This window comes from Stegodyphus dumicola, chromosome 2 (assembly GCF_044657685.1).
Source record: "Stegodyphus dumicola isolate Sdum_Otavi_A_Nest chromosome 2, ASM4465768v1".
NCBI classification, from domain to species: Eukaryota; Metazoa; Arthropoda; class Arachnida; order Araneae; family Eresidae; genus Stegodyphus; species Stegodyphus dumicola.
Genome location: NC_140769.1, coordinates 68,836,811 through 68,863,902, shown reverse-complemented (window position 1 = coordinate 68,863,902; position 27,092 = coordinate 68,836,811). Strand labels below are relative to the sequence as shown.

The 27,092-nt window shown below is 29.9% G+C and overlaps 2 protein-coding genes across 2 annotated transcripts in view; both read left to right on the top strand.

Annotated features, from left to right (window-relative positions):
• The window catches only part of LOC118192883 (uncharacterized), a 36,635-nt gene that overhangs the window by 1,667 nt on the left and 7,876 nt on the right, over window positions 1-27,092 (top strand). The window contains exon 2 of the mRNA XM_035363906.1: window positions 4,269-4,333. Coding sequence (XP_035219797.1) covers window positions 4,294-4,333 — 40 coding nt within the window. The 5' untranslated portion in view covers window positions 4,269-4,293. The remainder of the gene's footprint in view (window positions 1-4,268; window positions 4,334-27,092) is intronic.
• On the top strand, window positions 4,340-13,015 carry Vps36 (vacuolar protein sorting 36). The gene has a single exon (XM_035363905.2). It carries the CDS (start codon window positions 4,440-4,442, stop codon window positions 5,565-5,567), a length of 1,128 nt encoding a protein of 375 aa, XP_035219796.2. The 5' UTR covers window positions 4,340-4,439; the 3' UTR covers window positions 5,568-13,015.

Sequence of the window (27,092 nt, the reverse complement as noted above, 5' to 3'; positions counted from 1 at the left end):
CCTTGCTGTGAAATATAAGTATGATTTTAAAGATCCTGAAACATACAGAAGAAAAGTTTATCGGACACGTAATCAAGATTCTGAAGAAGATTAGGTAAGTTAGTATTTTTAATTATTTGAGGATATTATTTTTATGCATTGTTCTAAATCTAAGGTGGAAGTAAAGTAATTTAGTATTATTGAAAAATTGTTATTAGCAATGATTTAGTTTAAAGTAATTAGGATTGTAAGCTAATTTTTATTAATTTAATGTATGTGCTTATTTATATTTTAAGTAGTGTTTTTGAATTTAATTATATTTTAATTAAATGATAGTTATTTTGTGAATTTTATGTTTGTAGGAATTTGGTATAAGTTTTAGTTGAAGTAAACATGCATAGAAATAATTTAAATATTTGACACTAAGTATTTGTAATGTTTGAGGTATGAATTCATTGGTGACGTTTATAATATAATAGATGATTTAGAGGTAAAAGTTTTTGGATATTTTATTTATTTTATATGTGGAAATGTTCATATTTGGAAAGGGTATATACTTTTTCGCGATCAGGTAATTTCATTATATGTTCTTTTTACCGGGTTTAAAGATTCAGAAAATTGTCATGTATTTTCGTGAAATTTTTCTAATTTATGAGAAGAAAGCATTGTACATGGATATAGTGAAGAGTGTGCGCAGTGCCATTTTTGTGTAATTCTGGGATGTTTTTTTAAGTAAAAATAAGTCGACGTGTACATGGTTTATGTGTATGTGTTATTTTGAAAAACGCGTAAGGAGTATGGTATTGTGCACTTTTTCCCAATTTTGCAATGAATATTTGTCATGATTAAGCAGTTTTGTTAGATAAAATTTCTAGCATAAGTGTAATTCGGCTAGTAGATTGTTGGAAGAAGTGTTCAGTAGATAAAAAGAAAAGAAACATGTCTTTACTTCGTGAAGACAAAATGGCGGCGGGGAAAAAAAAAAAAAAAAAATAGAGGGTTGCTGTAGGAGAGTTGGTCGCCAAATTTTCGCCAAAAAATCGCCAAGTTACCATAATGTAAAGATCAACCATTAACATTTTAGAGAAGTTTACCAATAATACATTTGGCTTTAAGCCTGTTGTAAGAGTGCTGACTGTTCCAGATGGGCAAAAAAGCCTGGAAATATCTGTACAGAATTCGTTTGTTGCATTTGATACCATGCTTAAACATATTTAAACTGTTGTCTGCTGCTGTGATCAACATTGCTTTGTGCTTATCAACTTCTGCTTTATTAAACTACCTTTTGTCTTATTCCAAAAATATCCACTAATTTGAAGCTCAAGAGATGAGATTCCTTAAATATGTGTGTTTGATCAATTTTTATTCAAAACAATTAAAAAGCAATATTTTGTATTTGATCACTGCTACTAGAAAATTTGTATTTATTCACCTTTATGTCAAACTTTTAGTAAACCCTAATGATAAGTTTCATTCTTCTTCTCTAACAATTTATATTAAAAAGTAGCATTTGGGAGAAAGCTTTTTTTTTTTTTTTTTAATCATTGAAACATCTAAACTGTAATATTTGTTTTTTAGGCTATAGCATGTTCATTGAAGGAAATATTTCTAAATGCATCATCATTAATATAAATTTAATATTTCTGATTAAGTAAAAAAAATGTCTAAAGGTGATTAATGCATTTTATCATGCAAGTGAATCATCTGATGATAATGACATTTTAATAATAAAGATTACTAAGATAGAATCCATCCTCATTTTATCAGCTGACAAATCATTTAAAAACATTTTTCTCCGTTTAGGGATAATTAAAAACTCGTTTTTATTACATAAAAGTATTTATACTTTTTATTATTAAATTTTAGATTTTATTAAAATTTGTTACAATAAAATCTTATTGTAATTGTCATATTAAATTTTAAAATAATGATTTCTTGTCATGAAATCATAAGTAAATAAATTGACAGTAATAAAAGAAATGCATTAGCCTACAAACCATGTTTGTGTTTGGACACCTTTTTATTCCCACCTGGAATGAAGGCTATATGCCATTTTCCATTTCAACTTCCTAACGTGGTTAGTCGAATATGATCATTAATTATGAAAAATATTTCTTTCTTGAAGGAACTGGATGCTCATTTTTTTGATATCTTGGCAAAATTTAAGTTATGCAATTTATTGAGGCAAAAGAAAAACTGTTTAGATGTAAAAGGTGGTTATAAAAGTGATTATTTGCAGGAAAGAAACCAAACTAAATTGGTAGCTTAGAAGATAGAGCAAAACAGGAGAACTCCAAACAGTATAACTTTAATTGGAAAGTGTTTGAAAATTTTTACTTCTGGACTTGTATTGCATCACCCTTGAAATCAATACAGTTTAATTCAAAATTTATGTCAAACTAATGGTTCCCCCTAATTATAGATACAGTACAAAGTCCGTAATCCGGACTCGTCGGGACTTCGGCGATTCTGGATTACAGATCATCAATTTAAATCTGGAAAGATGACATGCAGAAATTATACAATTAAAAATATGAAACCGTAATTTATGAAATAAAGAGCAATTATTATCTAAAGGTTATCAAAATTTACAAAAAAAAGTTTAATATTTATTTGTTTACTTTATTAAACATTTCTTTTAATGTAAGTTGTTTAAGTTGCTTCGTTTTGGAACTACTCTGATATGCGCCCTCAAGTCGCCAAACATTTTTGGCGAGAAACTCCACACTGCCATATTACTATTTAAATTATTTGTCTGCATTTCGAACTTTAAGCCTAAAATGTCCCCAAAAATGCGGTTTTCGCACATGCAAAAACTGCGTTTTGAACACACAATTTAAGCTAGAAATCCGAAACAAAAACAAAAAATTCTAGCAAAAACATAAAGTTTCTAACCAAAAATATTTCACAAGAATCCATGTACACAGCGATATGTTTTAACTTAAAAAAAAAAATCTACGAATGGCACAATCTAGGCAACGAACGAATCTACGAACTACACACACCTCACTTTAATAAATTAACATAACAACAATAAATTTCAAAGAATACCATGTACACAGCATCCTGTTTAAACTTAAAAAAAATCTACGAATTGCACAATTTAGGCAACGAACGAATCTATGAACTACGCACACCTTGCTTTAATAAATTAACATAACAATAAATTTCGAAGAATACCATGTACACAGCGTTCTGTTTCAACTTGAAAAAATATCTACGAATTGCACAATCAAAAAAATAAACTAAAATAAATTTCAAACAATTAAAAAAACAACAATGACAGAAATTCATACTAAAAATGCACTTACCATGAATTAATGCTTTTTCAAACAGCAGAAATACTAATTTCATACCGCCTTTAACATGCCGCCACGTAATCACTATTGTATTTATATACAGGCAGACACACTATCCAGAAAATTGATACTATGGTTCACAAATAAATAAAATCACAAATCCCTATTTCTATCGTGCACAGCTACTAAAAATAATCTCCCAGACCCTCTTTCCACACCTCCAAATACTCACTGCCCCTCAACAGGATGGCCACAATATTTCCTTTTGCCGAACTTCAATTCAACAACTTGCACCATTTTACCTTCCGAGACACAGACGCGAACCAACAAGCTCCAGCAAAAGATTTTTCAACGTCAACAGGGTTGCCCTACAACAGGCAATCGTGCCAAAAACCAGCACAGAACACATATCGCCACATTTGGTGAAATCAAGGTGTATGTCAGAGTTGTACCTTCGATGTTTGTACCTTCGATGTGTCTTTCTCTTTAATTCTATAAACAGACATAATTTCTTGTTCCATTACAAAGTTCCACTGTTCAAGTATTGTAATTGCTGTGTCAAAAATACTGACTAATTTGTCAATCGAAATTTTTTCGTTTTAAATAACGTTCTCTGTTTCTCTGTTACTGTCTTCACTATTGGAAGCGCGCATGGGTAAACACTTTTACTGGCTTTACGCGCATGCGTAGTGGACGCGCGGATCAAGCGCGCATGTGCAAGTTTGTGGCTTTGAGGTCCAGATTAGAGACTTTGTACTGTATTTAGTTTCTTTTGCTTGAAGCTATAATATTTAGATTATATAATTATTCTTCTTATAGAGTATCTTAAAATATGCAGGATTTTCTTATGCAAGAGACTATTATATTCAATATATATATATGTCATTGACAAATATATTTTAAAATCATTAAATGTATTTCAGTGGTAAATTGTTTGTAGGCTATATAATTACATTAGATGTATAATGCTGAGTTTTCTTTATATTTCAGTATCTCTATTCTAAAAACTGAGAAGATGAATGATTATGAAAAGCCTCCTCCATACTCACCACGGGGTAAGACATTTATTAAAAATTTGTAGATAGAATCTTGCTTCAGATTTTTTAAGTATTAAGAAAAAAACATATTACTTTTATCTTACGGAGAATTTTTGTAAAAGCAATGGATCGTTTCCAGTGGTGGGAGAACAACTTTCAGCCTGGTGAAACAGAAATTTTACAGCAACCTTCTGTAAAGTTATATGATGGCAATAAAAAAACATTGTTTGAATCAGGGACTTTGACACTAACTAGTCAAAGAATCCGATGGAAGGATGATATAAATCCAAATACTGATATGAGTTTAAATTTGTCTCACATCGTGTTAATTGAGAAAGAGAATGCCACTTGGACTAAGAGTGCAAAAATTATTGCTCATCTCGGTGCTATACTAGAAGAAGATAAAAAACCTGGTCCAGTCAAATACAGTCCCTATAATTATGTTAAATTTTCATTTAGGGGAGGTGGTGATAAAGAGTTCTTCAATGCTTTCTCTGAGGCATTAACAAAAAGGGCTTGGGAAGATCCTGCTGTGGCTTATCCAAAGGGAAAACAGTATCGTGCTGGTATAGTTGGAATAGAGAGACAGATAAAAGACCGCAATGAAGCAACTGGAGAAACAATTTCTGAAGCATTTGAAGATTTGAAAGGTTTGATGAAAATGGCAAAAGAAATGGTTAACCTTTCAAAAACCATATCGCAAAAATTAAGAGAAAAACAAATGGACATAACAGAAGATGAAACTATTCAATTTAAATCTTATCTGCTGAGCCTTGGTATTAGTGATCCTGTTACTAAAGATGAATATGGTTCTGGTAGTGCATTCCATACTGAGTTAGCTAAACAGTTATGTGATTTACTTATAAAACCATTAAATGAAGCTGGAGGTACATTGACTTTAGCAGAAGTTTATTGCCGTGTGAACAGAGCAAGAGGAGTTGAGTTGATCTCTCCTGAAGATTTGCTCAATTCTTGCTTAATGCTAGAAAAATTAAATTTGGCTGTGAAACTCCATAAATTCGACAGTGGAGTTATGGCTCTTCGTCTAGTGGCAGAAGATCCCATGGCTGAGGCTCGTGAAGTTATGCAAATTCTTCAGGATAATGAATCCTTGACTGCTGCAGAGCTGTCTATTCTCACAAAAGCTACAGTTGTGATTGCAAAAGAACGACTGTTATTTCTTGAGAAACAAGGCCTTGCATGTAGGGATGATTCTGTAGAAGGCCTTCGATTTTATGCTAATCAATTTTGATTTTTTGTAAAATTTGCCAAAAGATGTTTTAAATGTCATTATACTATATTACAGTATTTTGATTGGTTATATTAAGATTGTTTCATTAATTATGTATTTGATGTAATGTTTAAATATATATAGACAGAGAAATATTCAGTGTCCCATAATATTTGAGTAAATTCTGATTCTTCTGTATAGATGTGAATTTGAACTTTTAAAAAATTATTTATTTATTTGGGACCCATAATATTTGAGTAAATTCTGATTCTTCTGTATAGATGTGAATTTATTTGAACAACTTTTAAAAAATTATTTATTTATTTGGGAGTGGGTCTTTTGCTTTAAGAATAAATAATATTTCAGTTTTAAATTTTTGTTTTTCAATTTCTGATCAGAAATATATGTATGAAAGGTGTGTTCTGTAATGTTTAAATAATTTCTGATTTTTCAACATAGATGACATGAATTTTATTTTTTAAAATTATTATTATTATTATTTTGGGAGGGGGTCATATGCTTTAAGAATAAATAATACAATTAAAGAGTAACATTTAAGACGTGTGGATTTTGTCTTCATTCCAGATATATAAACACTGTAAAATTCATATGATATATTTTACTGTATTGTAGGAGGTTCAATGTTATTATTGTTAACTGTGAATCATTATTATCAAGTTGCTGCATAATTTTGCGATCAGTATATATTACAAAGTGTGTATGCTGTCCCTTGTTATTTGTTTCCCATTAATTAGTTGTTTTTGTAAAGATGTTTGAAAATTGTAAGATTATTATATTATCTTTATTGATTTTTTAAGCTTGTTACTTAAATAATGAAACACTCATTCACTGCACTTGTTGATTGTAATCAAGTCTGAAGATCAGTTAAAAAAATTCTAATATTTCTGTTTGTAAAGGTGTAATAAAAACAATGGACCAGTACTCTTCTTTCCCCTCATTTTTATCTGATACTCATTATTTATTCAAGGCAGATTGTTTATATATATACATAAATTTAAATATACAAGTGATCCTTAAGATCATTTTATCGATATTATGACTTCATGAAAGTGAAAATTTCAACACAAAATTTTAACATTGTTTTTTAAAATCAGCTGGTATTTTGTATAGATAGTATATTTTGGTTAATCTTTGGATTATGGTAACGGCGATTTTTTGGCGAAAATTTGGCAACCAATCCTGCTACAACAACCTGCTAGTTTTTGTTTGGATGCCATTTTGTTTTCACGAAGTAAAGACATGGTTTTTTTTACTCAATATTTTTTTCCAACAATCTGCTAGCCGAATTACGCTTATGCTAGAACTTTTATGGAACAAAAGTGCTTAATCATGACGAAGATTAGGTGCGAAATTGGGATAAAGTGCAGAATCGCAAACTGCTTGCCGCGTTTTTAAGAATTGCACATACACGGTATCCATGTACACGGCGACCTATTTTCACTTAAAAAATCATCCCAGAATTGCACAAAAATGGCATTGCGCACGCTCTTGACTTTATCCTTGTACGCTGCTAAAGTCCTAGCTAGTAACCTTTACCGCCTTGCCAAAATGTCGCCAAACTACCTGTTACCATATTCCAAAGATTAGCCTATATTTTCAAGATCAGTGACAGCAGGCATAACCATATTGAAGTTTTATGAGGATTTCTATTTCCTTTGTATGAAAAATTGTAATAGCACAAATAGACCAGTTGTAATACAGTACAAAGTCTGTAATCCGGACTCGTCGGAACTTCGACGATTCCGGATTAGGAGATTTTCCGGATTATAGATCATCAATTTAAATCTGGTAAGATGGCATGCAGAAATTATACAATTAAAATATGAAACCATAATTTATGAAATAAAGAGCAATTATGGTCTAAAGGATATCAAAATTTACGAAAAAAAAGCTTAATATTTATTTGTTTATTTTATTAAACATTTCTTTCAATGTTGTAAGTTGTTTAACCCTTTCACAACCAGTTTTTTCTTTTTAAAAAAAAGATAAATTAGGGGTTTATTAGGTAAAATAAAGTAGAAATAGCAATATTCTGCCCAATTATAAGCAAAAATTTACTGTAAGGGCCATTTTGGAGGTGGGACATATGTGTCCCACTGGTCTTTTTAGTTGGGACACATGTGTCCCATTGGGGTTGAAGTGACAATATAAAACATAGTGAAAAGTTCAGTTTTCTAGTTCTAAATGAATTTCACAATATTTTTTAAACAGTTTTATCAGAAAACACCTACCTACACAACATTATTTATGAAATTTCTATGTATGGTACATTGCAAAACAGTTTTTACATAGTGCAATTTTACACATGGCGCAAACAGTTTTTGTTCGGGTTTCTTTATTTTGTTTGGCACAGCGGGCACATCTTCTTCTTGTTGGCCCTTCTAATGGCAAATGATCTCCAACATTCAACATCAGTTTTGTTGCATTTGACGGTCGACCTGATTTCTTCCTCTTGACAATTGCATTTTCTTTGCCATGAGCAATCATTAATTCGGCTAGGGGGACAATGTATTGCAAGAGAGGTATTTTCCTATGTTTGGTTTCTTGAAACAATATGTGTGCATTCACAACAGCTGTCATCAAAAGTTTATAAAATACTTTTTTCCACCATTTTGTAGATCTTCTGTCAAAATCATATAGGCATATCTTTTGATCAGACAAATCTACTCCTCCCATAAATCTGTTATAGTCGGCAATAGCGGTAGGACAATTTGTCATTACTTTTTCTCCATCTTTCTGCTTGCGTTTTACTTGTATGACATCAGGTCCGTGGCAATTACTCAGAATCAGAACTTCCTTTGAATCTTGCCATCTTGCTGCAAGAGTTCCTCTTCTATTCTGGAGAAATTCTGAATCACCTTTTTGAAGTTTTTCGTCAGAGAATTTTGGCATGTCTTTTCTACGAGAAATACAAGTACCAACAGAAGGAAAGGATATGTTATCCAATAAGTTTACACTTGTAAAAAATCTATCAAATGTAAGTGTAACATCTGGGTTACGTATTGTTGAGGAAAGTTTTAGAACAACTCTTTCTCCAAGTATTGTACCCTCATGATCTGTATTATCCATGTCTTTGCCAGAATATATATTGAAGTCATAGGTGTAGCCCGTAGCAGCATCACATCTCTCCCACACTTTGATTCCCCGTTTTATTGGCTTTAGGGGTAAATACTGCTTTAGGCTAGAACGACCTTTGAATTTAGCCATCGATGCTTTGAAAGGGACTATCTTCGCGAGCTTGCATAAATGTCCTTTTGAAACATGCCACCACTTCATCCATATAATATGTCTTTGGAGCATTCGCATCTTTTTCTGGATCATTGAAGTACATTTTTGCAAAGAGCAATAGGCATCTGTTACGGGAAATCGCATTTTTGATAGCTTCGTTTCCCAATGAAGAATTGCTGGACCAATAATCTGAAAAGTTCGGTACTTGATTATACGACATGACAAGCATAACTCCCAACACAAGCATAATTTCTGAAGGGTCTGTGTCAGGAATATCTACTTTTTTTTCATGTCTCAGTATTTCAAGGCGCTGGTTGGTACATTGAGAAATAAAAATAAGAAGACTTCGTGGAAATACACATGAGAAACATTCTAATTCATTAGAGGATCTGTTGATTTTGGCCAGTATTGCAGTTGGACGGTCTTTAGATACATGGAGCCGTGGCTCAAAATTTGGACCAACATTTGACCAAATGACAGGATCAGTAGGTTTTGAAATAGTTTTTTTTTATGTTTATTTTTTGCCTTGCACTTATATTTTGATACCTGCTCCGCTTCATCGGGTGAGAAATCATCAGAGTCCGAGTCAACGGAGGGTTCTGATGAATGCTCAAGACATGACAGCTTTCGTTTCGGTGCCCTTGATGTTCCTGAATTTTCTCTCAATTCTTCACAGCTATCACTGTCTGAGGAACTAGGGACATATTCCTTGTGTATATCTGAATCGTCCAATTCATCACTTGAATCCGGTTCATTCAATAATTTAATTATTTCTTCCTTTGTCAATCCCTTCCTGCGATTCATGATATTGCTATGCCTAAAAATACAGAAATGACCACTTTGAGAATGAGGCATAGATATATTTCAATAACCACTGGGACAATAATGTCCCAATAAAACAGACCATTGGGACATATATGTCCCATAATATTATTTTTTTTCAAAATCTACAATGAAAATTCACTTACTTCAAATAAACTGCTTGATATGGCAAAAATAGACGAAAATCACATACAACGAAAACAGCACGTGTGTCCACTCATGTATCTTCGCCTAAAATGGCTGCCAGAATGTCCAAACTTTCCCGCTTGTCAAAACTGTTACAATAAAACAAAGAGCTCACAGGGCACTAGTGTCATCTATCGAGAAAAATTACACTAAAAGGTAGATGTAATCACAGGAAACCAGTGGGACACTCGCGGCAATAAATTTTACGCTTGTTTTTCCCATTGGGTGATTTGGAAACATTTGCGGGACATATATGTCCCGGTGGGGCCGAAAGGGTTAAGTTGCTTCTTTTTTGTGCTAATGCTTTCTCTGTAATATTTGTTTACTTTATTAAACATTTCTTTCAATGTAAGTTGTTTAAGTTGCTTCTTTTTTGTGCTAATACTTTCTCTTTAATTCAATAAACAGACATAATTTCTTGTTCAGTTACAAAGTTCCACTGTTCAAGTACTGTAATTGCTGTGTTGAGAATACCGACTAACTTGTCAATCGAAATTTTTTCGTTTTCAATAACCTGTCACTTTTTTCACTATCGGAAGCGGTACATCAAAACATGCTTTCACTTTGTAGATCCTTTGGCAGCTCCAGAATTGGAAACTCTTTTTGACATAATCGAAAGTTCAAGCTTAATTTTTATAAAACTGCTCTAACAGTCTGCAAAAAATAATAAGCCAGATCCAATTAGAAGATTAACCCTCTGAATGCCTAATTTGTGGACCGAAATCGCTTCAAAAATTGTGTAATTTTTTTTTTGCATATTTTAAATCTATATATATTGGAGAATTGAAAAATGCATTTTTCCTTTCTAGAAAATATTTTTCTATATAGATTTTATCATGAGAAAAACCAATTTCAGATGTTATCATAAAAAAAAAACTTTCTTAAAATAAATTTCAGTCGAATTACAGTTAATTTATATTTATTGCATAATATAAAAAAGTAAAATGTATAAAATTTAAGAAAATATAAAGCGCTGAGGGGGAATACATTAGAAATGCAGTTTAGTATGATAGAGTTCAAAACAGGGTTCAAGGCAAAGTCCAACTTCACAGTTTTTGCACCAGATTCAATAAATCGAATTAATAATTCAATAATTTAATTAAATAATCAAGATAATCACTGAACGTTTTCTAGCAGCCATTTCTGTAAGAAAAAAGCGGCAAAAAGTGAAGTTTGAGCGCTAATACCACGTGCCTTCAAATGCTGTAATTTAGTGGACAACTAACGATATCTGTTGGCCAAAACGTAAACTAAACTTGTAATACTATATATAATTTATTTCAATGCTTAAACGGGGTAAAAACAGGATGCGCTCCTCAATAAAAGAAGAAAAACATATGCTCGCAGAAATCACAGGATAAGCAAATTTTGCTACATTTGAGTTGCCCATGAAAATCGCGGGATGATCAGCCAGAGGGTTAAAGAACAGTGCAATCTGCAACATTGACTGAAATGCCTTAGAATCAGTAAAGATAATTTTAGTCTAGCTTATACTTTACGTTATATATTAAAATCACATGCGTAAAGCATACAACAACAACAACAAAAAGTTTTTGGCTTTGATTTCCGGATTATAGATCATTCCGGATAATGGACTTTGTACTGTAGTACATTTTAGAAATTGTGTTTTTGACTGGGAATGCCTGTTTTAAACTTGTATTTCCGGAATTATTTTTCACGCATCCAAACACATTTACAATAAAGTTAATAGTTTTAAATTTTTCTGTGAAATCATTGTTATAAGATCTCTCAAACAAATAAAATCTAAAATAGCTAATTTTTTTTTTTAAAGAGTGGAATTACTTCCTGCATGCTGCAATTATATAATATTTTACCCTAAAATTCCATATTCGCATATTTGATTAAAGAGTGTATTGCCAAAACATAAAGTCCAAGATCTTCGGTGATTTTGCATTTTAGATCATCAGTTTAATATAGCAAGATGACATGTGGACATAGTAACATTTGGCTTTGCTGATTGTTTAGGTCAGATGGGGGGGATGCTTCTCCTTAGTGTATTTATGGCTAACATCAATTCAGTGTATTGTGATTGTCGATTCCCTGGCTAGTAGGTGTTTGATAGTGACATGTAAGTTTTTTTTTTTATATTGCTTGTGCATTGGAGGCCCGAATATTATATTAGATCAGTCCAGATATTGAATGCCCAGATTTTGGACTTTATTTTAGCTTTTATTCATCAAAGAGCAGAAAATAAGAATTTTTTATTTTAACAGTTTTAATATGTTTTAAATTAGATAAAACTATTTATCATAGATTTTATGAAAGAAGAAATGATCCATCAGATATACTTAATCTTGATGGATATATTTTACTGATTAAATTTTGCATTAAGTTACAGCTCATAAATAGGGCCAATGCTAGGCTTTTTTGCCTCCTACTGCAGTTTCCGATACCAGTTGAAACTAGTTAAATTCTGCTGCATTGTGCATTTGTGCCAACCGTGCTCAGCAAGAAAATAAAAGATTTTGAGATGTTTTGTGTATTTTTAATTATGAAAAATTGTTTGGTCAATAAAGTGTTATTGTAACGAGTTGTAAGCTAAAAAAAAAAAAAAAAAATGTATAATTTTGTAATATATGAAATAAATTCTAGTACTGTAGTCAAAACGTGAATGAAAGTTAATTTGAGCATAGCATTTTTATGTACAATGTACCTTGATGGAAATGCTGTAATCATTAATAAAATTGTACATTTTATTAAAGTATAAATTTTGAAACACAGATAATATATCAACACTTTATTATTCTTCTTTTTTATATCCTTAAGGGGGAAAAAACACATGAAACTATTTGCTTTCATCTATCCTTCCTTTATTATTTACTTTGTATTTGATCACTGCCAATTCTTAGTACATTTGGTAATATTTTGAAATTACACCAAGATTACAATTGTGCTGTAAAGGGCACAAAAAATTAATTAAATCTTTTTATGTACGAGCATGTATATACAAAATAAAAGTGTGTAAATGTTATTTACTTAATATATTATGCATTTCTGAGAATTATTTCCCTTTAACTAACCTTATGGCAAATTAAGTTCATTTTATAATAGGTAATTTGCTTAATTGTTAGATTTGTAACTGCTTTTCTGTGGGACTATTGTAACTGGCATTTATGCATATTATTTGTAATTTTGTGATATATCTTGTGTATTTATTTCGCATTAGACTAATAAATATATTCTAAACTTCATTCACTGAATTGTAGTTCATTAACTGCTCCAACATACAGTTTATTATTTTTTTATCTTGAAGCTTATTACTTTGTATGGAAATTTTATAAATATGCTTATATTATGTATGTTGCTAATATTTTGACATTCTAGGTTTCTTTTCTTAAGTTTCTATCTTAGAATTAAGATTTTTTTTTTTGTTTTTGTTTGTTTGATGGTAAAATATAGGATATGTATTAAGGAGAAAAACTGAATGTTAATGAAGAGTTTTTAAAGGGAAGATCTCTTGATTTACCTGACTAGTTAATAGAAGAGTAATCATGTAGTATGTGATTTAACCACTTTAAGTTAATTATTATCCCTTATTCAGGTTTAAAAATAGCATTTTAGTGTCATCATCTAAGAAATATTAAATAATTTATTGATATAAATATTTCTATAGGCATGTCTTTAATTAAATCTTATTTATAATTTTTACTGCTGTTAGCAAAACATTTTTCAATTATACTTAATAGTGATAGCAGGAAAGAAAGTTCTTTTTGAAATAAATGCAGTATTGTGCTTTATAACAGAATTTCATGATAATTGTTGATAAATATTAGGTATAAAACAAATAATTTCATCTGTGCAAGTTATAGCCATTGCATATAATTTTAGTATAATAATGTTTTTATTATTTTTTTATTATTTTTATCTTAAAGAGGAATTTGTCCAGAAGGGCTATTAATTTCGTTCTGGCATTTTATGTTGTCACTATAAAACAGCATTTCACTTTTCAAATTGTTGCCATCAAATATTAGCACCCTGCATTATATTGAAAGGAATTAAATACTGAAGAATCTACATGAAAGTAGGTATGTGTCTCACATTGTGAAAAAAAAAAAAAAAAGATATCTAGAGACATCAAATTTTAAATAGCGTAGTCTTTTACTCGAATATGGGCATCTGGAAGCTCAAATTTGGAATTGGTTTTATGATCTATTTCATATTTTGTAAAACTTTAACAAATTTTTGGTTAACAAACTCGATGATTTCAAAGCGAGCAATGGTGAAACTGTATGGGGGGGGAATTATATTTTATCTCCAGTGCATGAGATTGTGTATCAGAAATTCTAAAGATATGCTCTTTTTAAATATTTTGTGATATTGCTCTTGAATTGAATTTTATGTTTATATTTAATAAAGGTAATATACAAATCATTAAATAAAAAACTTATGGGTATAATATAAAAACTGAAAGCTTTTATATTTTATTTATTTATTTTTTTGTATTACTATGAATTCATGAATAAGAATTTTGGTGCTCTTTTTTTTTTTGTCCGTTTGTTACAGTACAAATAAGGCTACTTGTTAAACTAGAATTACTTCAGGATTAGTTGTAGTTTAAATTTTATTAATTAGTTAATAGCAAGTCACTTGCACCAGATATTTTACAGATTTGAGATTATAAAGCAATGAGGTTATCTCCCATGTTGTGTTACTTGTTTTTTAATTAATGAGACATTGAAGGAGGATTTTTTTTTGTTGTATGAAAAAGTAAAAATATCATATAATGTTGCATTTTTGCAGTAATTTAATAAAAATTAATTTTAATTTAAATATCGCACATAATTTAGGGCAGTTTTTTTATATATTTTTATTGCTTACATAATATTTTTATGGCTTACATATAAGAAATATACAATAAGAAAAAAAGAATGAACTAGTATAACCACTTAAATACAATTATTGTTCAAATCTCGCATTAGAAAAGCGGATGACAAATGTTAACTTTAGGCAGTGGAGCAGGCCATACAGAAATTGCAGACCTAGTAACCTGATGATACAGGTAATAATGAAATACTGATTGATGATCCAAATTCTCATGTACAATTTGACACTTTGTATATTTCTGCTATCAAATATCCAACAGCTTGTTGGCATCATGTTGTCATCTTTAAGCTCACATGTTGTCATCTTTAAACTGTACATTTGTTTTCTTAATTTTTGAATGTGCAATTACATGTACAAACATTATTTGGTATGATAGAATCTCTCTCCCCCCCTTTTTTTTGAATGCCAGAAAGTATTTTTGTATAGAAATTAATAATAATTGTATTTTTGATGTATACCATTTTGACATGTGAAAAGTTTCATAGAAATGCCCTTTTTTTCACTAAGCAGGGAGTATTTTTTTTTTCCCATAATTATCACTTAGGATTGGGCTATTTCAATTTTCTGCTTTTTCAGACTTGCCAAATCTCACAGTTTTTGACTGTTATCCTGCCAATCTGATTTATAACATATTTCTGCTATCTTTCTTATATTCCTAAAACTTCTCATGAATTTGGCACAACTTTAATATTTCATTGGCTCACCAGCGGCCAAGCGGTAAAGTCGCTGAACACTGGTAGTTCGGTCCGAGGTTCAAATCCCGCGAACGGGCTGGCTGCATGGGTGTTTTCGTGGTTTTCCCCGTGTGTAACGTGTATACGAGCCAGTTTCCCTTAGAAAGTCCTCCACGAAGGCATCCCTTCCCTTAGGCAGATAGCCCTGGTGTGCTTTGCCATAATTAAATACACATACACATAATATTTCATTATTTATACCTAGAAATGCGAATGCTGATGCTGGTTTAGTTTTTCTCTAGGTTAGCTGCTGGGAAAAGAAAAACACAAAACCATTTTATCAATGGCAGGTTATATTTATGCATGAGATCAGTTGTGTCTGAAACCACATATTTCAATTTTGCTATAAGCATCAAGCATAGCTGCAAGTCTTCTGACATATATTATATTGGCCAGTAAGCACAAAGCAAGATCAAGACTATTCGTTGCAGTCCCCAGTTAAATATGAATTTCACACATTTTGAGAGTTTGCTTAAGATTTGCAATCTTAGTTATGTCTGCAAAAAATGTAAAATACTTACACATTGTCATATATACTTTTCAAAAGTCATATAAAGATGACTTTTCTTATATTATTTCATCAAGGAAGTACTATGTTTATACTGTTAGCCATCACAATTTTTCGATTTCATGTGGTGGAAGTGCCCAACATTCTTAAACATATACAATAACATAAAGATAACATAAAAGGTACTGAAATTCCAAAACATTGAATTTTTCAATGGAAACAAAGAATAAAAATGTTAGTTATTTTTTATACAAAAATAATAATGTACTTTTATACAATTTTCATTCACAATTAATTTTTGCACTTTCATGTAGTAGATAGTACTTATTTGTAATTTATAAATTCTTTTTTATACATATTTATTGTTTAAAAATTATTTTTGTCACTAAATGAAAAGAAACTGATTTTTATATTTGATAAATTTAGAAGTATGGTATGAGAAACTTATTAGTGTAGTTAATTAGCATAGTGCAAATTAAACATAAATTTTGCATCAAAAAGCAGAATTTTTTGGGTGGCTATTTGAATTTTTCACTAACACTCTTTGATAACTTAAGTGTAATAAGATTTCAAATACATTAGTATATTTAATAGTATATAGTTTGTTAAAAATCAAGTTATAGAATTTTGTTTAAGAAAGAAGTATTATTTCAGACAGATAGTTATTTATAACAAAGCTCTTGAGGATTATTTATTTGAATGAGATGCTTTATAGAAGGATTTCTGTGGAAAATTAGCTCTTATTTATATTACACATGGAAAATGCATTCTGCTACTGTGAATTGAATTGCCTTCTATGAGAAATTTATTCTTATTTACTTTACAAATAAAAAATAAAGCTATAGAAAAATTTGATTCTGCTCTGGGAAGTAAGCCCATAATGGAAACTGCCTGTATTTTTAATTATCTTGTCTTTGGCAAATGATTTTAGAATGAATGGTCTGCTGCCAAACTATATGATTTTTGTAGTTTAGTAGCAAACCATCCATGCTACTATGATTTTCATGGTAGCTTATTTGATGGCAGAATTAAACTATTTTAAAAAGTTAAATTCAACTCTGTAAAAATTATTGTGGTCAAAAATTCTAAAAATTGAAAAGTAGAATACAGTCAAAAGTCGTTAATTCGGACACCCATAATCCGGAATGATCTATAATCTGAACCTTGAAGCTACAAACTTTCTGCGTATGCGCATAAGACCTTTACGGCTGCGAATATGCGTGTGCGCATGCGCATAATACGTTTACGCATGTGCGTTTAATGTATAACGGACAGTATAAGCTAAGCTAAAATTATTTAATTCAGTTAATGTTGCACATTGTGTTGTTCCTTAATCTTCGAATTGGATCCGGCTTATTATTTTTTGCAGACTGTTAGAGCAATTTTATAAAAGTAAGCTTCGATTATGTCAAATAGAATTTCCAATATATATTTACTAATATGTAAAGGATCTACAAAGCGAAAGTATGTTTCGAAGTCCATTAAACAAAAAGTGGAATTGCTGCAAAAAATGGATAAAGGCAAAAACCATCGTTACTCTAACCATTCTGAAATCTGTTTATCAATTTCACCCCGCTGCACGCAATGAATTGGAAGTTGATCTGTCAGCACTATCCTTATTTTCGAGGCAGATGTTATTTTATTTTGCTTATAATTCCTTACTAAATATACTATTTTATCTCGATGTCTTTGATATGATTTAAATCAAATTCCTCGTTATTATAATTCGCTTCTGATAGTGAAGAAAGTGACACAGAGATATTGAAAACGAAAAAATTTCGATTGACAAATTAGTTGGTATTCTCGACACGGCAATTATAGGACTTGAGCAGCGGAACTTTGTAACTGAAGAAGAAATTATGTCTGTTTATAGAATTAAAGAGAAAGTATTATCACATAAAACGAAGCAACTTACATTGAAAGAAATGTTTAATAAAGTAAACAAATAAATATTAAGCTTTTTTTTTGTAAATTTTGATACCCTTTAGATCATAATTGTTCTTTATTTCATAAATTACGGTTTCATATTTTTAATTTTATAATTTCTGCATGCCATCTTACCAGATTTAAACTGATGATCTATAATCCGGAATCGCCGAAGTCTCGACGAGTCCGGATTAACGACTTTTGACTGTATTAACAAATGTCATATTCAGAGTTCATACAGTCCTTAACGGTACTTGGATTTTTTGGAAATGATTTTCAGCCCTTAAAAGTTCATAATTTGGGCCAAAATCATCAAAATAACAATAATTTTTACTCATCTGACATTTCTGCCCTTTTTTTTACAACTCACATTTTAAGTGTTAACATTTTCAAGGAATATGTTTTTGGTGGTTTACTCATAAATATGTATTTGATTGATTATCATTTGAATTCTTTCATACTTCTTAATATTAAGCAGTGCAATTCTCGAATTTTTGGGCACGAGACCCTGACTCTGATACATTTTGAAATTATTTCTTTTTTTGAATTAAGAGTTCATAAGATATTACATGAAAACAATTTTCCCTTTTTGAGATATGATTTCTTTTATTATGCAGGTCTAAATTTAGTGACTTATCAACATTTTGGTTATTTAAACATCAATCTGTACACAAAATTTTTTATCTTTTTACAAACATTATAAAATTGATAAATATTAAAATAATGATAATCTATTAAAATTATAAATTAAGAAATAGTATTAACATTTTTATTTTCCCATGTCAGATTTTAAATTAACATTTTCCATGCTGACGTCGTAAACATATTTGAAGAAGTTGACTGCGATGCCGAAGGGCCTGGGTTTGAATCTCGGAGAAGGCATGGTTGTAACTCTTCATAGGAAAGGCGATGGTGGCCCACCTATTAGGTGCCTCCATAATAAAGAGACCACCGTATCTGGCCTTATATAGATTAATGGACTGGGTTACATTTGTAATTGTTCACAATCTGCCATTGGAAAAAACGAATGCAATGAAACACAATTTCCGAAGCACTTCTTAGCATAAGCAAAAAAGCAACTTGATTATTTCAAAACTAATTTCTCTTCTCTTTTATGTTTCTTCATAAGAGTTTTTCCCCAGGTAGTTGTTTCAGAATATTCAAACGTGTGGCAGTTTTCTTTTAAAAACTCACTTTGCAGTTTTTAGTCCAAAGGGATTTCAGTCCCGAAGGACTATTGCTTTCGTTTTGGCATTTTGCGTCGGACTCATAAACGTCGGTTCACTTTTCAAACTGTTGCCACAAAATGTTAGAGTCCTGCATTATATTTGAAGAAATTAAATAATGAAAAATCTGCATAAATGATTGTCTATTTCTCGCATTGTGATAAAACAATGGTACATAGAGCCATCGAATTTTGAATGACGAAATCCTACTGCGAATATGGGCATCTGAAATCTCAAATTTGGAATTTGTTTTATTATAGATTTTATATTTTGTAAAACTTTAACGAATTTTTGATTTACAAACTCAATGCTTTAAAAGCGAGAAATGGCAACGTTATATAGAAAAAAAAAACTTTTATCTCCAGCTCGCGAGACTGTGTATATCGGAAATTCTAAAGATATGCTTAATTTAACATTATTTTGCGATATTGCTTTTGAACTGAATTTTATGGTTTAAGTGCAAAGAACATGATATTTAATAAATAAAGGTAACACTCAAAACGTTAAAAAAATGCCCCTTTGGACGTAATTTAAAATCTGAAAAATTTCAGATTTTTTTTTTTTGAATTGTATCTAGCTTTTTGCTTTTATAGAGTGGGCTAATTTTTAGACATGGCATTTCAGAAGGATTTGAAAGCAAGATTTATAGAAAAATGTGACAAAAGGAGAAATGTTTTCATGGCATTACCATGTAATGAATGAGTTTTATAAGAAATTTGTTATGAATGTCTTATTTTTTTGAAAATTTTTTGTAAGAGGAAGAAGTTATTTGAATTTTCTATTTTTGATTTTAGAAAATCTTTCTCGTAGCATGTTTATCTTCACTTTATTTTCTCATCTTTTCACTAGACATAAGGTAGAAGGTTTCAGAAGTGGCTATAATCTTGTCATGTGGACAAGATCTGTGGAATGGAATTTTTCTATTAATAAGGAAATTGAAAACTAGCAATTTAAAAGATTCATCTTGTATGTCTCACTACACTAAACACAGGAGTAGGCATTTTGCCATCCCTCTATCCTTATGGGTTTCATTGCAAAGTTTCCTTTTTTAGATTTTATAGCTTACTTTTATTTCTTTCAAAGTTTCTTGTTTTCTAAGAATAAGCCTTTGTTAATCATTTATCTCCATCAGTGTCTGTCTTTAATTCTGAAAATTTTGCTAATTCCTATTCTTTAAACTGTGTTGCTCAATGCTTCACTGACTGCAAAATTCATCTGCAATGGAAAAAAACCTACTTCTAGAATTCCAGTTCTTTTAAGGAGAATGAAGTTTCTCCCTTGTGCTACAAAATGTACACTGACTGGATCTAATTTTCACTGGTATATGTCCAGTGTTATTTAGTTTCTTTTCATCTGACACATGAAATTTGTGGGGTTTTTTTATGTTAATGGGGGGGGGGGCTTGGTCTTTTTGGCTTTGGTCTGGATCATTCGTTTCCCATTCACATTTCCTCCAAAAATATTTAGAAAATATTTTTAATTTTAAATAAAACTTTTACGCAATTTCTATTTTTAATTATAGCAAAGTATATTTACATTAAATTTAAACCACACGAAATAATTTATAAAATCATAATACTAGCTTGGGAAGCAAGTATATTGAGGTCAGAGAAAAATCTCTGGAAAAGAAAGACCTTTTCACTGGGCAGGTATTTGTTTAGTAATAAAATGACTGTATGGTTTCATAGCCCCTTATCTATATCTGTATTAAAAAAAAATCCTATTTGAAAAGCAGCAAGCACCATTGTGAAGAGCAGTGGTTTCAAGGCGTGACCACCGAGCCTCTAGAGGATTGTGATACAATGCTCTAGTGGCTCAGTAGTCCTGTCCTGAAACCACAAAGTAAATGCCATAAATATAGATGGGTTTTTTTATACATGCAGTTTAAATATTGCTATTTTTTTATTGTTTATGATAGAAATCATGATGTGCAATGAATAACTTTTGAAATTTAAAGTTGTTGTAAAAGGAAATTCTTTTGTCTAATTGAAAACGAATTTTAAAAAGCATCCGATTTAAAGTACTTAGAGCTAAAACATGTATGATTCTGCAGTCATTTTGTGTTATTTAGAGGTAAAAGATTAGTAATCAATTGATTTTCACTCGAAAATTTCGGAAAGAAGAGGAGAAAAAAATTCGAAAAATGGTGGTTTCAGGTGTGACCAGCATGCGTCAAAGGGTTAACCATAATTTGGCATTTGCAGATTTGTGTGAGCACACTCAAATCTGTTTTTGTGCGGTGGGTAGGAATAGCATAAAAGAAAATGCGTAACAAAAAATCGCACAAAACTTCACGAGTAGCTATAAAAGATAGTTTTCGCAACACAGTTAAAAAGTTTTTTTTGTGCAGTGACTAGGAACCGCATTAAAAAAAAGTCTCACTTAGAAAATAACTTAAAACTTGAATAACTTAAAAATGAAATAACTAGAAATTGCTTTTTTAAACGAAATCAAGACACGAGGCTTGGCAGCTAATGGAATCTAGCCACAACTTTTAGAATCCGATTTAGAAAATACACATGCGAATACTTTTAAATATTTTATTTACATATTTAGTACTTATTTTACACATACAAAACTTTTCAAAATGTATAACCATTATCATTCATAGTCTGACAATATGCGAACTTTCTTGTGGTAAACTGGTTCAAAATTGCTTTCGTCACTTGAAGATACTACCTCGCACTCGTTTAGGGTTGACTTTTTTTTTCAGTTACCATGTAGTCTGTGATCAGTTTTTGTGACAACTGTGATTTCACTAGACGCTTGTATGTATCTCGGTAACCAGATATACAAGATTGAAGCTCTTTTTGGAATTTTGCATTGTTATACAAGAATTCCAACACAATATGTTATTGCACACTTCATTTATTTATATGGAATTTTTTTTGCGTTTAACAATTAAATTATGCTATTATAGAATTCAATACATATGTAATATGATAAAATACTATATATCAAAAATCCAAAAAACTGAATGGCCGATCAAACCTATTTTTTTTTTTTATTCATAACGTTGTAAATTATATTCTAATTTCATTGAAATTTTCATATACTGCTAAAAAAATCGTACAAAAACACGTTTGAGTGTATACATGAACTTGCTAGAAAAGGACTTAACTATCAGAAGTAATAATGCAAGGTATAACTCATCAGAAAAGATGCACACATAGCATTCACCAGTTAGCGGATATATGCAGACATATTAAGTCTCACGAACTCCATATCATTACAGAGACACCACAGCCTGCATTTCCTTGTTAATGTGTAGGATCCATAAATTCATGGAGTTTACTGCATGCACAGATTCTTTCACCAGCCCATACACCTGTTCTTAGCAGCTAGCTATTCATTACTAGTCATCAAGTGTTCAATCTATATCTTTCTATGTATCAAAGGTATGTTGGCTGGATGTTAATTTCTAAAGCTCATATAATGAAATAAATGATCATTAGTGTATATGCTGTTTATTTTGAATTCTGAAGTTACTTGAGGCTATGTTGTACTCCTCTAACATGGAATGATTATTGATGCAAGTAATTTTTCACCAAATCTTTTTACAATCAGAATTTTGCTAGTCAAAGTTTTGGTAAAAATTACTGCAGTCATGATATGCTTTTAAAATGGTATATACGGAAATATAAACTTCTCCTCTATCCTTGAAATGCCATGACTCACAACATGAGATGCATTTATTAAATCCCATTAAAATATCTTAAATCATAAATACTTGAACCTCAGGGCTGAAGCAGCTCTAGAAAACTCATTCATATCTCTTGAGAAAAATTTGAGTTTCCCTCTTCCTTAAATGTGAATGCACCTTAAAATTAATTTTTTAATTATGAAAACATTTTTTTATAATTTTAACGCAGAATTATAAAAAATATAGATTACTTCATTCTTGAAGAACTCATTTACTGAATTAAATTGAGAACAACATTGGAATTAATTTTTTTTTTTAAATTTAGTACATTTCAAACAGGTTGATAGAATTAAATGAGAATGTAATCAGATAGCTTTAATGCAAATCTTAAAATATGCATTTAAAGTTTTTTTTTTTTTTTTAATTATTGCAATTTAACTTTAACTTTTGCTTAATTTGAATGTTTGTACTGATTTGTGTATATTATAATTATTATAGTTAAAATTATACATACAACTTTAATAATTTATTTCATAATATAGTCTCAATTAACAAAAGTATCATTTTTCTTTCTGATAAATATGCCAAAATCTATATGATGTAATTATCAGTATATAATGCATACACAATAAATAACTTCACATTTTACAAAGCTCATGGTTAGTAATTTTTCCATTAAATTACACAAAGTATCATTTAAAAGTAGTCTTAAAATGTAATAAGGCCATAGAATAATGTTGAAATAAAACAAATGCACGTAAGACAACTTTTAGGTACTTCTGCATTTATAAAATGCTATTAAAATATTAATAACTTAAATATATTTTAATGGGTTTATATCTTTATAATGAATGGTTATGTTTTTAATAATATTTTTTATAGTACATTTCATATTACCATAAAATTAAAGAAGAAATTTTTATTCTGAAAGCTGAAGTCTGTTGATTAACTTCAATCGAGGAGCAAATATTTTATTTATTTTTACTTTAAAAAAATCCATTTCAGTTTTTATTGTTATTGCAGGAAAGACTCATTCTTGTGTATCGGTCACTTAAAAATATGCATGATAACTGTAGTAACTGCAATCAAAATTTATTTTGATGCTGTACAGCAAACTTTATGAGAACAGAATGTTGTTATTTGTATAAAAAGTGACTAATTATTTAATCTTATGTTTCTTAGATTGTTTAATTGCATTTAGTGCTAATATCTTTAAGTCCAACAAAATAAATTTTCTACGATCCACTGAAGAAAATCTACAACAAAATTATTTTTAGATTATTAAATACACATTTTCATGAATAATATTAATATATCATGAGTTTTAGTATTCCCAATTTTTGCTTTTACAAGATTGTTATCCTGCCTCCCAAAAGAGTATTTATTATATAATGCATGTGAAAGAAGCCGATCAGTTTCAGATGTGATAATTATTTGTATAAAATGTCATCAAATAAATCATATCAAATTCATTAATTAAGTCCTAATTTTATTTTTAAGCATTTTAATGTACTTTTTTATTGAGCATTTAAAAAAAATGTATGAACATAATATAAATTACCTTTAATAAAGAAACCACTAATTCAAGACTACAGAAATTTTACAAACGTGTTATTTACATGTAATTCGATTGTATTTGCTACCTTTTTTTTACTATTTTATTTTGACCAAAATACACTGAAAAATGTTTCAATAAATATATTCTTACACTAATTATATCATTTATTGCATTTTACCATCCACCATGAACTTAAATTTGCTTTTTAAAATTTCTTTGAGTTAGGAGAGTAAAATAAAGTTTGATAAGTTAGACTGACTTTGATGATTTTGTAAAACAAAATGGATATTTTAAGAATTTTAGAATAAAAATATGTTTTTTCTAAGCCAAAACCTTTTTTTTAAGTGACTTTTGAACTGAACATTTTACTGGAAGTACCATAAATGGAAATTTAAATAATATTTTCTGGGTATAGAAATATATTTTTTAAGAACTGTAATCATAAATTTTAAATATAGTCATATTAAGAGTCATGGATTAAAAAAAAAGGGGGGGAGTGTGAAAATCAAATTAGGTGTTTAAGAAGGCTTTATGTGAAATCCAAAAACTCTTGCAGGCTTCTTTCATGGTCAGAAGAGTTAGAAAGGCTGGTTCAGATATTTTAATTAGGAAATGGAAAAAGGCTTTCAGTTAATATAAGATTGAGTATGAAATTGAGTGAGCAAAAATTCTGACATATAATTAGAATTATGATTATATAAAAGCTCATAAATGCAGAAGTACCTAAAAGTTGTCTTATGTGCAGCTATTTTATTTCAAAGTTATTCTATGGCCTTATTACATTTTAAGACTACTTTTAAATGATACTTTGTGTAATTTAATGGAAAAATTACTAACTATGAGCTTTGTAAAATGTGAAGTTATTTATTGTGTATGCATTATATACTGATAATTACATCATATAGATTTTGGCATATTTATCAGAAAAAAAAAATACTTTTGTTAATCGAGACTATATTATGAAATAAATTATTAATGTTGTATGTATAATTTTAACTATAATAATTATAATATACACAAATCAGTACAAACATTCAAATTAAGCAAAAGTTAAAAAAAAACTTGTAATAAATGCATATTTTAAGACTTGCATTAAAGCAATCTGATTACATTCTCGTTCAATTCTATTAACCTATATACAGTCAAAAGTCGTTAATCCGGACTCATCGGGACTTCAGCGATTCCGGATTATAGATCATCAGTTTAAATTGCGTAAGACGGCATGCAGAAATTCTAAAATTAAAAATATGAAACCGTAATTTATGAAATAAAGAACAATTATGATCTGAAAGGTATCAAAATTTAAAAAAAAAAAGCTTAATATTTATTTGTTTACTTTATTAAACATTTCTTTCAATGTAAGTTATTTAAGTTGCTTCGTTTCATGTGATAATACTTTCTCTTTAATTCTATAAACAGACATAATTTTTTGTTCACTTACAAAGTTCCGCTGTTCAAGTCCCGTTAATTGCTGTGCCGAGAATACCGACTAACTAGTCAGTCGAAATTTTTTCGTTTTCACTAACCTCTCTGTCACATTCTTCATGTCTTTATCCATTTTTTGCAGCAATTCCACTTTTTGTTTGATGGACATCGAAACATACTTTCGTTTTGTACGATCCTTTGGGAGCTCCAGAATCAAAAATTCTATTTGACATAATCGAAAGTTCAAGTTTACTTTTATAGTATTGCTCTTACAGTCTGCAAAAAATAATAAGCCGGATCCAATTTGAAAATTAAGGAACAACGCAATCATCAACATTAACTGAAATAGATAATTAGATAATTTTAGCTTACACCGTCCGTTATACATAAAACGCGCACGCGAAAACGTATTCTGCGCTTGCGCACACGCAAATGCGCAGTTGTAAGAGTCTTACGCGCACGCGTAAACGCCTATGCGCATGTGTCAACGCGGCGCATGCGCAGAAAGTTTTTAACTTTGAGGTCCGGATTATAGATCATTCCGAATTATGGGTGTCCGAATTAACGACCTTTGACTGTATATATATAAAATTAATCCCAATGTTGTTCTAAATTTAATTCAGTAAATGAGCTCTTCAAGAATGAAGTAATCTATATTTAAAAATAAGTGATATAGTTAGTTTAAACTTTAATAATATTCAGTTGTATTTGATTTATTGGATATACATATTTACTCTTCAACTCTTATGATAAACTCTTTAACAAAACTGTTATTTGTTATTATGATATATTGTTATATATTTATTTACATACCGAACTTTTCTGTAAATTTTGTGTTGCTACATAATATATTTTCAGTTATTTTGCTATGCAATGAAGGCTATATGTAAATAATTTTATTTACATCAGAAAAAAGTAGACTACATAATTTTGAAAATTAGAACAGTAGATTTAATAACATAAATAATATGACTGCACTATGCATGTAATTATTATATCTATTGTTAATATAACACAGCTAAAAGGACTGAGATGATTTAAATTGATAACTTTTAACTGCTACAAGATACATGTTTTATTGTATTTATAAGTAATATGACAAGAATTGAAAATGATTATTTGAATATAACAAAAGCACACTATGGCTGTTTTCCTACAATATGGGCTTTTTAAGAGTAAACCTCTCAAACTCATACCATTTAACTATCACAAAGTGATCCTGAAGCAGCCTTTCTTCTGGCTGAAATATGACAAACAAATTTAAACAGAATGTCTCTGGGATGAAGATGAACTTATGGTGTTCTGTATTTTGGAACAAGCTTGTTACAGTAACTTCAAGAACTAGTATCTTGCAGGCATATGGACAAACATTATTGGCAAGGCATCTTTGTGCTAATGTCTCATTGATTGTAAAGCTGTTTGTA